The sequence below is a fragment of the Budorcas taxicolor genome, chromosome X, assembly GCF_023091745.1.
Source record: "Budorcas taxicolor isolate Tak-1 chromosome X, Takin1.1, whole genome shotgun sequence".
In the NCBI taxonomy this organism is placed as follows: domain Eukaryota; kingdom Metazoa; phylum Chordata; class Mammalia; order Artiodactyla; family Bovidae; genus Budorcas; species Budorcas taxicolor.
Window position 1 is genome coordinate 79,651,022 of NC_068935.1, and position 15,918 is coordinate 79,666,939.

General features: G+C 40.0%; 1 protein-coding gene across 1 annotated transcript in view; it reads left to right on the forward strand.

The window, feature by feature from the left end:
• TEX11 (testis expressed 11) overlaps positions 1-3,749 on the forward strand; it is a 247,086-nt gene extending 243,337 nt beyond the window's left edge. Inside the window, exons 29-30 of the mRNA XM_052662695.1 lie at positions 2,806-2,970; positions 3,678-3,749. Of these exons, the coding sequence (XP_052518655.1) occupies positions 2,806-2,970; positions 3,678-3,749 (237 nt within the window). The remainder of the gene's footprint in view (positions 1-2,805; positions 2,971-3,677) is intronic.
• The last annotated feature ends 12,169 nt before the right edge of the window (positions 3,750-15,918 follow it).

Below are 15,918 nucleotides of genomic sequence, written 5' to 3' on the forward strand. Positions count from 1 at the left end.
TGTCTCCATCTCTGTTGCTGCCCTCCAAATAGGTTCATCAGTACCATCTTTCTAGATTCCATATTTATACATTAATATATGATATTTGTTTTTCTTTGTCACTTAACTTCACTCTGTAAATAGGGTCTAGGTTCATCTACCTCAAATGCATTCCTTTTCATGGCTGAGTAATACTCCATTTTGTACATGTACCATAGCTTCTTTATCCATTCATCTGTCAACAGACATTTAGGTTGCTTCCATGTCCTAGCTATTGTAAATAGTGCTACAGTAAACATTGGGGCACATGTATCTTTTTCAATTAAGGTTTTCTCAGGGTATATGCCCAATAGTGGGATTGTTGGGTCATATGATAGTAGTTTTAGTCCTAGTTTTTTAAGGACTCTCTATACTGTCTTCCATAGTGGCTGTATCAGTTTGTGTAATTACTTTTTAAATCCAGATGCACATTAGAATTATCTTGGAATTTTTTGAAAAATACAGATGCCCAGATACTGTTTTTTTCTCCAAAGCTCCAGATGTGATTCTGATGAGCAGAGTTGTTTAAAGACAACTGAACTATGTGATGATCTTTTATTTTTTATCTAGTTTGTTTCACTTGTTCGATTTCATTTAGTTTATATTTTCCAATTTCTCTTTTTGTTCTTTCTCAAGTCTTTATCAAGTGTAGTAGAAAAGGTTTTCTGTATATATGTATATGCATATATATAATTTATGACATGTATATATTTTAGAAAAATTATGAATTTTTCCTAGCTAAAAAATCTATGACATTTTGATTCCACTTGTTTGACTAAGTATGAGTAGAATGCTAGATTTCTAATTTACATTCACTCAAAACTTTAATATAATTCCATTTATTCTGGCATATACTATTACTGCTAAAAGTCTAGAAAGCTTATTATCTTAGTGATTTAAAAAATTTTAATGAGGCTTGAAACTTCTATTAAAATAATCCAATTCTGAGAATATAAAGAAATACTATGTTGTTTTAAAAAATGGAAAATTTAACATGTGATGGAATATTATTAACTAAATTACAGATTTTGTTCAAATTTTACAAAATTTTATGCTAGTGTCCATTCTTTGTTCTCATACATTATTCAAGATTCTACATTGTATTTAGTTATATTGAGCAACTTCAGCTGCACTCAATAAATTCTGATAAATTCTCTCTTCATTTTTATTCTGTTGCAGATACTTTCTAATTTTCCTTGTTAGAGCTTCTTAGATATATACCCATCATTTAAAAGTGGACATTTAATTTCCAAATACATGGTTTTTTTTAAGTATCTTTGATATTAATCTCTCATTTTGATATTAATTTCCTATTTAAATGTTTTCTTCTCTGCAATCACCCTGTGTTTTTTCAGTCTTTTAACTTTATTGAGGCTTTCAGTGGCTAAGTCAAAGGTCTCTCTTGGTACATGTCACATTGCATATGTGGGTTATTTTCAAATGTCTTTTGATACTGATTTCTAACATAATTCCACGGTGGTTAAAGACTGTATGATTTCAAAACCTTTCGACTGTGAATTTTTTGCACCTTGTTTTATGTCCCTGGATATGCTCTACTGTCTCCTGGTTTATAGTCTTTGGGAACTTGAATAGAATTTGTATCCTACTGTTGTGTGAAAATTGTATAAATCTTAATTATGTTGAGTTGGTTCATAGTGCTTTTCGAGTCTGCTGCATCCTTTTACTTTTCTGTCTATTCATTCTATTAATTTTTGAGAGTTTGACATTGAAACTCCAACTAAAAATCTGAATTTATCTACTTAATAAGTGTAATATATAATGGAACTCTGTGTAACTTTGTTCTGTATTTTCCAAGTCTCCTATACGTGTGTTATCATACATAATTTAAAAAATAAAATGAAAGAAAAAATAATTTAAAAAGAAATGTGTCCTGCATTCATAGCTAGGTAGATACTGTCAACACAAAGATTAGTATTTTTAAATTACAATAAGTTGACTTCAAGTAAAACAGATTACCCTTCGTAATCAGTTTTTACCTTCAAAGCAAAAACTGAGGTTTTCTGGAGAAGGATTTCTGCCTCAAGATTCTAACAGAAATTCTGCCTGGGTTTCCAGCCTACTGGCCTGCCCTACAGATTTCAGACTCAAGATCACAACATCATGAATTTATACAGGATGTTGATTTATACATATTGAATTTATACGTGAATTTATACAGATTTCAGACTCGAGATCACAACTACATGAATTTATAGCCTGCTAGCCTGCTCTACAGATTTCAAACTTGCCAACCAACCCCTATATTGAGTGAGCCAGTTCCTTAAAATAAATCTCTATCGATATATGCAAAAAATAAAGATTAATATAAGCTCTGTTCCAAACACAGGACTGATTCAGGTCAAGAAAATTAAGAGATTCAATGAAACTGCAGACTCAGTAAAACTGATTCTTGACACGCTTCTCTGAAAATTAGAGATAGGTATTAGGGAAATAATTGACTGAGGACAGCAACAAGGGAGGCTCCAAACAGGATACAGGTTTTTCTCCTGCTTCAGAAAAAACAGAACTCAGTGCAAGAGGACTTCACTGCTTTTTTAGTTTATATGTCACTTCATGAGGTCTTGCTATAGAACATGCTACAGCTGACAGAACTTAAAGGTGCTCTTCTCTTCCAGAGCACAGGATTGCTCACAGAAGCTGTGAGTTTCTTCTTCGGTGTTGGCAGAGCACCCATTGTTTAATAATAATGGGATGCAGCTCTGATAGAATCAGTGCTACAGTGATTGTGATAGTAATACCTGTAAACCTCTTGTTCTTGGATTTTAGGAAGGCTACCCAGAAATGGAGATTCTCTGTCTGATGATCAAGTCCTGGAATATTGGCATATTTCTGTACAGTAAACGCATGTATGTATCTACTGAAAAATGGTGCAGCCTGGCACTGCGTCTCCTTAACTACCTTGGCTCCCTCAAGAGCACCTATGAAACTCAGGTGAGGAAGAAGACGCTTAGGGGTGGATGGCATGACTCAGGGGGATAGAGAGGTTCTATGTAGCTCTCAGTAAGGCTACAGCCCTACCTTTGTTGACTAGGAAATGATCTTGACCATTGTTCCTCTTGGTAGTTCCATGAACTGCAAGAGTTATGGGACTATAAACAGTAATTTCTTAATTACTGAAAACCAGTAATTAGTGAAATTAGTGAAATTCTTAATTAGTGAAAACCAGGAAGAATGGCAAACAAGGCAAATTTAGGAATAGCAAGTGGAATCTAAGAAAAATGCCAAGGGTGAGCTCAGGAAAGATGTATCACTGTCAATACCAGTGCACATAGGGAAGACCTCTCTGCAAACAGTGACTGTTTAAAAAGACATTTTCTGCAGGAATTATTTTGAGCAGAATTATTTCTGGGCCCCTACCTCACCAGGAGAGGCTTGATGGAGAAAAAGTTTTGGTATCAAATGAGAGCAAAGGATATTTTATGTTTTAAGTACCTTATCTTTTATAATAGCTGCTAGTAAAATTAAACGTAGTGTCACAGGATCCCTTTTCCCCAAGAGAGCACTGTATGTTCTCCCCAGAGTGGTGCTTCATGTCTCAGAAGGTAAAGGTTAGATTCTCATGCCATCAACATGGGTCTGGAAAGCTTTCCCACATTTCCCTTCCTCTCAAGAAATGTATTTGCTGTTCTCTTTCCCAGGTGAATATTCTGTACAGTGAGCTTGTGGAAGCATTAGAAAAAAACAAGCGCTCAGCTTTTAATGAAGAATGAGAACTGTTGGAACAAGGTATATACACTGGAAAGCTGACAGCAACTTGAAGATGTGTGGTTCTAAGATGTTGAATGTTTAAATTGTTACCAAGCTTGCTGTTGTGTTCCTGTTTTCTCTTGCCCTGTTTTCATGTTAAAGTGAAATTTTCCAAAAATAAAAGCATTTTGACTTATACTATTGTGACCAGCTCATTTCTGAGGGACAAATGATTTTTCCAAAATGCTAAAGAACATATATACATATATATATTGGGCTTTCCTGGTGGCTCAGACAGTAAAGAATCTGCCTGCAGTGCAGGAGACCCAGGTTCAGTCCCTGGACTGAGAAGATCCCCTGGAGGAGGAAATGGCAACCCACTCCAGTATTCTTGCCTGGAGAATTCCATAGACAGAGGAGCCTGGAGGGCTACAGTCCATGGGGTTGGAAAGAGTCAGACACAATGGAGCGATTATTGAAATAGCCCATGTGAGAGCAAAATGATTCATGCCCCACGTGAACAAAAGGGGATGTTCATCCTGATCCAATACAGATTGCATTTTATTTGAAAAGTGCTCTAATTCCCAATACCTGAACATAACAGAACCATAGACATCAGATGGACCTTAGTGGTCTGTGGGCCCAGCATTGATCAGATTTCATGAAATCTATGACATCCTTGAGACTTGGTTGTCCAGGCTCTATCAGAACATATCCTGACAGAAAACACAATCTTGAGACAATGCAATCCACCTTTTTTTTGCTAATTAGTAAAATACGCTTCCTCATACTGAACAGAAATTTGTCTCATACCAGGTTTGCTTCCTCTGTCCCTCTATCATCCTGGCTTTTTTCTTCTGGTTATACATCCTCAGACTCCCTCACTTGTTCCTCACATGATGTAGTTACCTCACCTTTCTCAGAGCCAAAGCCCACGTTCCAGTGAGGTCTGACCCACACAGAGTTCAGCAAACTCATTCTGGCCAGAGTTGCATTAGTGTACTGTAAGATTCAGTTCAGTTCAGTTGCTCAGTCGTGTCCGACTCTTTGCGACCCCATGAATCACAGCACGCCAGGCCTCCCTGTCCATCACCAACTCCTGGAGTTCACTCAAATTCATGTCCATCGAGTCGGTGATGCCATCCAGCCATCTCATCCTCTGTCGTCCCCTTCTCCTCCTGCCCCCAATCCCTCCCAGCATCAGGGTCTTTTCCAGTGAGTCAACTCTTCGCATCAGGTGGCCAGAGTATTGGAGTTTCAGCCTCAGCATCAGTCCTTCCAAAGAACACCTAGGACTGATCTCCTTTAGGATGGACTGGTTGGATCTTCTTGCAGTCCAAGGGACTCTCAAGAGTCTTCCCCAACACCACAGTTCAAAAGCATCAATTCTTTGGTGCTCAGCTTTCTTCACAGTCCAACTCACATCCATACATGACCACTGGAAAAACCATAGCCTTGACTAGATGGACCTTTGTTGGCAAAGTAATATCTCTGCTTTCCAATATGCTATCTAGGTTGGTCATAACTTTCCTTCCAAGAAGTAAGCGTCTTTTAATTTCATGGCTGCAATCACCATCTGCAGAAGCCCCATTTTGGAGCCCAGAAATATAAAGTCAGCCACTGTTTCCCCATCTATTTGCCATGAAGTGATGGGACCAGATGCCATGATCTTCATTTTCTGAATGTTGAGCTTTAAGCCAACTTTTTCACACTCCTCTTTCACTTTCATCAAGAGGCTTTTTAGTTCCTCTTCACTTTCTGCCATAATGGTGGTGTCATCTGTATATCTGAGGTTATTGATATTTCTCCTGGTGATCTTGATTCCAGCTTGTGCTTCTTCCAGCCCAGCGTTTCTCATGATGTACTCTGCATATAAGTTAAATAAGCAGGGTGACAATATACAACCTTGACGTAGTCCTTTTCCTTTTTGGAACCAGTCTGTTGTTCCATGTCCAGTTATAACTGTTGCTTCCTGACCTGCATATAGGTTTCTCAAGAGGTAGGTCAGGTGGTCTGGTATTCCCATCTCTCTCAGAATTTTCCACAGTTTATTGTGATCCACACAGTCAAAGGCTTTGGCGTAGTCAATAAAGCAGAAATAGATGTTTTTCTGGAAATCTTTCGCTTTTTGGATGATCCAGTGGATGTTGGCAATTTGATCTCTGGTTCCTCTGCCTTTTCTAAAACCAGCTTGAACATCTGGAAGTTCACGGTTCATGTATTGCTGAAGCCTGGCTTGGAGAATTTTGAGCATTACTTTACTAGTGTGTGAGATGACACTGACTTTTTTCCCCAGTTGGTTTGTATTAACATTTATTAACATGATTGTGAAATAGTTTCATACTCACAGGAAAGGTGCAAGTTACTACATACCCTTTACCCAGAGTCCCCATTTGTTAATATTTTAGCACATTGCCTTACCATTCTCTGCTTTTCTTTCTGAATCATTCAAGATTAATTTGCAGACTTCTCACTCCATTACCCCTTTGCCACATTGTGTATTTCCTAAAAATAAGAATGCTATTCTGCCAAATGACCACAGTACAGCAATCAATATTAGAAAATTCACAATGATACAATTCTACCACCTAATCCACAGACTCCTTTCAAATTGCATTGATTGTCTTAATAAAGCCCTTTATAAGTTCAGGATCATAAGTTGCTTTTAGATGTCATGTCTCTCATCTGCAAACCAAAGTTTCTCAGTCTTTCCTGATCTTTCATGACCTTGACACTTTTGAAGAATGTAGGCTAATTACTTTGTAACATGAACCTCCACTTCTGTGTAGCTGGTGTTTCCTAATGATTAATTTATACACATTTGGTAAGCACACCCACAGAAGTGATGTGTTCTCCGTGCATCGTACAGACACAGTGTCAGTTTGTTTCATTGATGGGTATAGTTAAGACAATGTCTACCATATTAATAATTCATAATTATGAAGTATTTTGTGGAAGATAACTTTAAGATCAAATATCCTGTTCCTCATTAAACTCTCACTCACTAGTTTTAGGATCCACTGATGACTCTTGCCTGAATCCATTTTTACTGTGATGGTTACTAAATGTTGGTTTTTTAAAAAATTTCCATCATTCCCTCTTCATTTATTAGTTGGCATGTGTAAAGAAGAGCATTTTCCCCTTATTCATACTTTAAAAATATATTTTAGTATAGACTAAACTGGCCACCTGATGCAGAGTTGACTCACTGGAAAAGACCCTGATGCTGGGAAAGATTGAGGGCAGGAGGAGAAGGGGACGACAGAGGATAAGATGGTTGAATGACATCACCGACTTGATGGACATGGGTTTGGGTGAACTCTGGGAGTTGGTGATGGACAGGGAGGCCTGGCGTGCTGCAGTTCATGGGGTCGCAAAGAGTTGGACACGACTGAGCGACTGAACTGAACTGAACTGATTGGATTCCTATCTTATTCAGTGTTATAATACACTATTATCACTATTTTGCTACTCAGAGTTGCCTCCTATGTCCTTTTGACATGTCCCCATCATTCACTAAACAATTTCTTACTCTGTGACAAAATGTTGCAGGCTCGTCTTGCACTTTCCCTGCTCCTGTACCAGAATCAGTTATTTCTCCAAGGATCCCATATTCCTTTTAATGGAGAATGGTAGTTATTATCCACTATCTGAGTGCTAGGTGTACTAGGGTGCAATTGTTTCTACAGCCTCTCAGTGGACAGAATTAGGAAATAAATGTGTGGTGTATACATACCTACAGATAAAACTAAGTCTCTTCAGTTGTGTCCAACTCTTTGCAACCTTATGGACTGTAGCCCACCAGGCTCCTCTGTCCATGGGATTCCCCAGGCAAGAATACTGGAGTGGATTTCTGTACCCTCCTCCAGGGGATCTTCCTGAACCAGGGATCTAACCTGAGTCTCTTACGTTGCCCGCATTGGCAGGCGGGTTCTTTACCACTAGCGCCACCTGGTGAATATATGTATATATAAAACTTCATACTGATAGGAACATACTAAGTTCATACTGATAACTTCCATTTTTAATCCAACACCAGAGGATTTATTCTAGCCTTCTTCCTTTTCCATATTTGCAGCTATCTCTGCCAACATTGAGAAACCTGACTCCTATTAACTTCAAATATTCACTTATTTGCTCAATCTCCCTGTTTGAGAATAATCTCCCAGTCAGACCTCAGTCCTGATGCCACCATACTGACCATGAGGGCCGTCCAAAAAGCCCTGGCAAACACTAGCCAAGTCATCAGCTAAGCTCCCGGCCCAGGGAAGGAGCAAGCTGAGTCCCTTCCGAGTCCCCCACCAAAGGGAAGGGCAAGGAAGCACATTTACATTTAAGCAGGCGTTTCATAGTGTTGACTCACGAGACTTCTTACTCTTTACTCTCCCCAGTGTTCACCTTGGATTTTTTCCTATTTAGTTTTTGAGAAGTCAGCTCAAGTGTCAGTTCCTCAAAGAAACCTTTCTCAACCAGGTCAGGTTCTCTTGTCATATGCTGTCTTAGTGCTCTGTTTTATTCTTCATAGTTTGTAGATAACATATTTCCTTGTGGACTAATTTGATTAGCATGTCTCCCTCAATAGCCTTTAAGCTGCAGAAGGGCAGACAGTGTGTATATCCCAGTATCTAGCACAGTGCCCGGCACTTTCAATAAGTTTATTTGTTAATGAATGAAAACTAAGATTTTTTTTTTCATATTTCCTGCTATTAATTGATGTCTCAGCTTGTACTCGGAGAAGGCAATGGCACCCCACTCCAGTACTCTTGCCTGGAAAATCCCATGGACGGAGGAGCCTGGTGGGCTGCAGTCCATGGGGTTGCGAAGAGTCAGACATGACTGAGTGACTTCACTTTCACTTCCATGCATTGGAGAAGGCAATGGCAACCCACTCCAGTGTTCTCGCCTGGAGAATCCCAGGGACGGGGGAGCCTGGTGGGCTGCTGTCTATGGGGTCGCACAGTCAGACACGACTGAAGCGACTTAGCAGCAGCAGCAGCAGCTTGTACTTCCAGTCTAAGTGCATTTATCACTATTAAACTGCTCTCACCAGTTGTTCTTTTTAAAATTTCTATCTTTGTTACAGTGTTATCCCTCTCAGACCCATATTATCTGCATATTTCATCAGTGTACCACATTATGTCTTCATCCAAGTAGGTGAAAAGATGTACTTAATAGGGAAGGGCTGAGACAAAGCTTGGTGGCAGGCCTTGCAGTCCTACCCACAAGTTCGTTCATTCATGCAACAAACACTTTCTGAACACTTTCTACTATATATTGAACATGGTTATAGGTAGTGGGGATAAAGCCATGAGTAAATTAGAGGACAAGGTCTCTCCTTCAAGGACCTTACATCCAAGTTGAGGTGACAGATAAATTAGTATATAAATAAACTTTGATCCATTAACTAGCAGACTTTGGGATGATCACTCACCCATTCCATAATTGTACTATATACATTTTCCCAACTTTTTCACAAGGAAAAAGTCACACATGAGTGGCTGTCAATGCCTTGCTGGATCTAGATAACACTATGTCTACAATGTTCCCCAGCTTTACCCATTTATATATGCTCACCTCATTTCAGAAAAGAAAATGAGCTTTGTCTTGTACTCTTCTTAGGTAGAGTTTTATAAACCCTTTGTGATCACTACTTCCCTTCCAGGTCTCATGCAAACCATCCTTTCCCATAACATAGAAACTTGCCTGGGGTTAAGATGAAGTTTGCCTATCTAAAGCTTATGAAACCTACCATCCTGCCTTTAAAAAGGAGTATTTGGAGGCTAATTACTTTACAATATTGTACTGGTTTTGCCATACATCAACATGAATCTGCCTCCAATTAAAATAAATTTATACTAAAAAATAAAACGGAGTATTTGTCCTTCTCTAAGATTCCCGGGAGAAATATCAATAACCTCAGATATGCAGATGACACCACCCTTATGGCAGAAAGTGAAGAGGAACTAAAAAGCCTCTTGATGAAAGTGAAAGAGGAGAGTGAAAGAGTTGGCTTAAAGCTCAACATTCAGAAAATGAAGATCATGGCATCTGGTCCCATCACTTCATGGCAAATAGATGGGGAAACAATGGCTGACTTTATTTTTCTGGGCTCCAAAATGGGGCTTCTGCAGATGGTGATTGCAGCCATGAAATTAAAAGACACTTACTCCTTGGAAGCAAAGTTATGACCAACCTAGATAGCATATTCAAAAGCAGAGACATTACTCTGCTGACGAAGGTCCGTCTAGTCAAGGCTATGGTTTTTCCAGTGGTCATGTATGGATGTGAGAGTTGGACTGTGAAGAAAGCTGAGCACCAAAGAATTTATGCTTTTGAATTGTGGTGTTGGAGAAGACTCTTGAGAGTCCCTTGGACTGCAAGGAGATACAACCAGTCCATTTTGAAGATCAGCCCTGGGATTTCTTTGGAAGGAATGATGCTAAAGCTGAAACTCCAGTACTTTAGCCACCTCATGCGAAGAGTTGACTCATTGGAAAAGACTCTGATGCTGGGAGGGATTGGGGGCAGGAGGAGAAGGGGACAACAGAGGATGAGATGGCTGGATGTCATCACTGACTCAATGGACGTGAGTCTGAGTGAACTCCGGGAGTTGGTGATGGACAGAGAAGCCTGGCGTGCTGCGATTCATGGGGTCAGAGTCGGAAATGACTGAGCGACTGAACTGAACTGAGGCTGCCCGCATTTTTCTTGTTCCCCATGGTTACAAACACCAGTGCAATGATCTCATCTACAGGTTCTTTCAACATCCTGAAATACAACCTGTCTCAGCCAGGAGACTCAAAATTATTTAAAGCACTCTGATGCTTTCCTAAAATTTTCTTATTTACTATGATCCTCAGTTTCCTCTTTACCAATGTCTGCTTGACCCTTTCTAGTCTAATGAACAGTCTGTATGGTGAACAAGACTAGCGCAAAGGAGGAATTAAAGAGGCTGTCTGTCAACATTACACCATTTCATTTTTTACCCTGTGGTACTACTAGAATTCTTTTTACATGTGTTTATATTATGTTTGAAATTTTTAAAACTAATTAAAACATACCATTCTGCCCCAACTTGCAGACTTCATATCCTCCTTGATTTGCTTCTTGATGCAAACAAACTGAAAACAAGCCTCTTTCTCTTATTCCTAGCATTAGCTCATTTGGGGTCAGGCCTCCCTGATATAATTTTGACAGCTCCATGTTACTATTTTATATTCATCTTTGGTCAGATGCCGTCTCTCCACCTTTTAAATGTCTCATCATCAAAGAACTATTTCATTTACATCATTTTCTTTCCATACTTTTATTTTTACCTCTTCATTAAAATACCCCACAATTATAAGGTCAGAATTTAGCTTCTAAGAGCTTTAAAACCCTTTTGGAAGGGCAGTTGAGTAGAAAGTGCAGGAAAACTAACAGTGAATATATCCCTACTAAGCACGGAGCCCTTCATGTGTGCCATCCCATCTAATTGTTGTCACAACCCTGGGAAGGAGGTGGTGCCATTCTATTGTTGCTGTTCCTTCCTTCTTTCCTTTCTTTCTCCCTCCTTCCCTGTCATTTCTTGTCATTCTGTGGGCAACAGGCTCAGAGAGTTTAAGTCACTTAATCAAGGTCACACAGCAGGTAAATGGCAGAGCCATGATTAAAAACTAGATCTATTGGATCCCTGTTCTTTCTTTGTCCTCATGCTACCTTTTATCTGAACCATCTGAAGTCTGCCTTCTTAAATTCTAGAGCAAAATACCTTACTGTGTCCAGCCTTATGCTGTCAAAAGTCCAGAGCTATTATGGTTACTCTTTGTTTCCACTTCACTAATCAGTTGTTTGTTATTGGTCAGAATTAGGTCATGGAGAGCAGTTTACTTGTGGATTTACTTTCTGAGGGGAAATATTGTCAGCAAGACAAGTGAAGTATTTCAAAATGTTCTGCTTTTAAGCAAATGAAACAATAGAAACCCTGGACAAAGTACCTCATTGCTGCTAAATCTTGCCCAATGCCATTTTTGTGATCTGTGTCAGGAATACATCAGCCGTTTCTCCCATTTTGTAAAGTGCTGTGTGACATGCTTACACTATATTACTCCAGCTCCTTTCGCCTTTCAGCTTCACCAAAACTCTGTAGAGGACTTTGTCCTCACGTTTGTGGATGTCTATGCCTGGTGTGCTGAAGAGTCGGATATGACTGAGCAACTGAACTGAACTGAACTGATGCACACAGCACAATGCCATCTCCCATTCTCAAGAGTCTTTCTTTACAGTGTGCTCCTGATACCAAATTCTAGTTGTGTTTCATTCCACCAAGTCTCAATATCTTTAAGTTGATATTTATTGTCTTGAGGTAAAATTTTAAGATTACCTCGTAATACTAGGTTGAACCATATGAAGTTGCCAAAGCAGTAGAATATTGGCAATTTCATGTGGTTCAACCCAGTGTATGTGCTGTGCGTTGATATACAGCTTAAGCCATAAATTCTACTTAGGACTTTTCCCAGATGTATTCTATGACTGAACAGGCACCTCTTCCATTGCTGTTTTTGTTGTCATAGCTGATATCATAGTAATTGATTTTATATTATCAGGTCATTTTCCTCCTTTCCCCTCCATTTTCAATTTAAAGTTCTCTTTATCAGATCAGCAAGGCTTTGGGTAAACACATTTTTCCCAGTTATCATAGTGAACTCTGTCCCTAGCCAAGAGCCCAGCAATCCAATATTTTAAACTATAGTCCAGACAAAGAAATCCTATTCTGCAATTCCCTCTCTATAGGCAGCTATTTCACCGTTCATGTTTTCTTTTCTAAAGTATCAGTTTTCTTTTGTAAGGGAAAAAAACACTTGATCGATGTCACTGAATTTTCCAGTCACAATAGTCATTGGGGATGGTTTATATGTCTCCTTTGGTGGGGCCATTCATTCCTACCAGATGTCCACCTGTTAAATCAAGAGGCGAAGGAAGGTGGAAATGGGCATTTGTTTGATAGCTTTACCATGGCTCTCTGCTAAACTGCAATGAAAATACATGATCAGAGAAAATATTCATACTATGTTGGCATCCACATTGTCAACCCAGAAGCCATCAACTATCCATTCATTCACCTGTCCATCTAGCCAATGAGTAGTTGTGGTTTAGACCCAGATCCTACCCTCAGTGAACTGGTTAGGCTTACAATTAATGTGTTACAATGATTATAATATTAAAGATAGAATGTGACTAATATAAAAAAGTAGGGGAAATGTGTTGAGATTACTAAAGGAGGGGGTCAGGAAATATTTTGTGGAGAAGGTTGAACTGGATTTGGACATAAGGGACAAGGGGAAGAGTATTCTAGGCAAAACGAAACAACAAAAAACCCCAGCATGGCAAAGGCACAGTCTTCCAGTAGTAGAAACGGTGAATAGTTCCTTTTATGTGCAATATGGAGTGCTTAAGGTAAATATAGGGGAAAAGCTTTGAAATATAGGTTGGAAGCAGATTATGGAGGATCTCCAACACCTGACTAAGCATTTGAACTTGATTCTCTAAGCCATGGAAGAATTTGAACTGGGGAGTGGTATGGTCAAAGACAGACTGTGGGAACATCAGGGCAACAGTGCATGAAGTGGATTGGAAGGGAGAGTCTCAGTTCAGTTCAGTTGCTCAGTCGTATCTGACTCTTTGCGACTCCATGGACTGCAGCACACCAGGCCTCCCTGTCCATCACCAACTCCCGTTCACCCAAACTCATGTCCATCAAGTTGGTGATGCCATCCAACCATTTCATCCTCTGTCGTCCCCTTCTCCTCCTACCCTCAATCTTCCCAGCATCAGGGTCTTTTCCAATGAGTCAGTTCTTTGTGTCAGGTAGCCAAAGTATTGGAGCTTCACTTCAGCATCAGTCCTTCCAATGAATATTCAGGATTGATTTCCTTTAGGATTGACTGGTTTGATCTCCTTGCAGTCCAAGGGACTCTCAAGAGTCTTCTCCAACACCACAGTTCAAAAGCATCAATTCTTTGGCGCTCAGCTTTCTTTATAGTCCAACTCTCACATCCATACATGACTATGGAAAAACCATAGCCTTGACTAGACGGCTACAGGAAGCCTAATTTGTAAATCATTATAACATCTCTATTTCACCCTTTTATAAGGCCCCACACCCTTCATGAATAGCACTTATGTTTGTAAATATCTTTCTATGACTGTTCGATGCCTGTCTCCTCCACAGTGAGCTCTGTAAGGGCAGACTTATCTGTTTTGCTCACTGTTGTATCCCCAGGGCCTGACACATGGAATTATGTTTGTTGAATGGATGAAATAATGAAGAATCGAATTGGGATAATAGCAGTAAAAACAGTGATGGTGGATGTGAGGACTATTAGAGAGACACAGACATGATGCAAAGATTTCAGGTCTGGGTGGGGAGAATGTTTCAACAGTGTGAAATATGGTAGAGCGCTTTGTATACCTCCGTAAAAGTATAAAATCTGTTGGTTTGGAATTCATGACTTGTGAGAGCAGTTTCAGTGGAGTAGTGAGGGCAAAAGCCAGACTGCAAAGAATGATACCATGGTGGGAAGTAGTAAGAAATAGATGAGGCAGCACAGCAAAGCAGCAAAACGCAGAACCAAACTGCCCAAGTTAAAATCCTTGCTCTCCCACTCACTAGCTGTACGACTTTGGATGAGGTGCTTAACCTCACTTTGGACCTGTTTCTTGCTTATAAAGGTTCCATAACAACAGTTTCATAGAGTTGTTGTAAATAAGTAAATACATGCAAAGCTGGTAGAGCAACGCCTGACACCTCTGAAGGTTTGTAATTATTATTTGGCTCTTGCTCTCTAGCAGGGTCACGTGTTTCCCTGCACCCACTAACTCTTGACACCCTCTTGTCATTCTGTTTCTCCACAAGATCTGAATTTCCCAGCCCCAGGAAAGGCTTCCTATCTTTAATACAACAGCCAGAGTGAGGTGGGGTTTTTATCTTCTTTTCTGTTGTTTCACAATCTGCTCATTAGAGTCTTGACTCTGGTTTTTATTCCCCTTTACCTTCTCTATTGTCTGTCACTCTCTGAAAACAGTGGGGTGAACCAGAGAGGGAGGGCCCTTTTTGTCTCCTCTACTTAACAGCAAGGGGTGGGTTCCCCCTTGACTTTTTTAGGATCTTTTCTCCTTTACATTTTGAGCTTATTTATTTGTAGTTTCCCCCTCATTCGGCCTAGGAAACTTCAACCTCTCTGATAGGTCAAAGGTAAGGGAACCTTTATTTGTGTGGGAATCTTTTTAATGCCTCAAGAACTGAAAGTTGAAAAGCTCACATTTAACAAACACAAAGCCAGCAAGTGCTCTAAAAGCCCAACCTGGGGCATCACTGCCTGCAGGGCCTCAGAACCAGGAAGCACTTCCTGGGTGGAGTCCCACAGCTGACAGCCCTCACTCTCCTGAGAAACACCACCAGGAGCTACTATTTGTCACCATGTGGCACCTACACTCTCCTTAGGAGGGCGTCTAGTGGCATGTTTGACACCTCTATTTCCATATTTTCCTAGCACAATTTCTTTGAGGGTAAGTAATCAGAATCGGCACCTTCTTCTATCAGTTTTCTATTTTTCAAGCTGCCCTGGGATCCTACACTTCTACCCAGCTGGGAAAAGGAAATTTCCCACATCCTAGTCCACACGCCTATGGATCCTTTTCCTCCCTCCTTTCCAGCAGGCACCAAGCGTGTAATGTTTGATCACGTATAAACCTAATGTGCTCTTGGGCAGTGTTCTTTGGCAGCTGTATTTAAGCCTCTCACATCATCTGCATCACTGTTTACTGGTTTTTTCCAACTGCAAATCCACAAAAGGCATGAACTGTCTTTTTGTGAGGGATTCTTCATAGTATGCATCCTTTAGAATTCTACTTTATCATCGTCAATGAGCCTTAGAGCTGGGAGTGGCTGTAGAGCTCATGGGTGCAACTTCCTCCTGTTTTAGATTAAGACTGAGGCCCAGAAAGAGGGAGTTCATTCATCAAACATTTATTGAGCATCTAGCGTGTATTAGCTGCTGTGAGGGATACGAAGATACATCAGATGCAATCCCAGCTTTCTAGAAGCTTTCTGTCTAGTTGAAGAAGTACGTTATGGACAAGGAAGAACAGAGTAAGTTCGTATAAACTGCTAAAGTGGTGCAAAGGAAGGGAGGGGGAAGGTCTTCTGGAAAG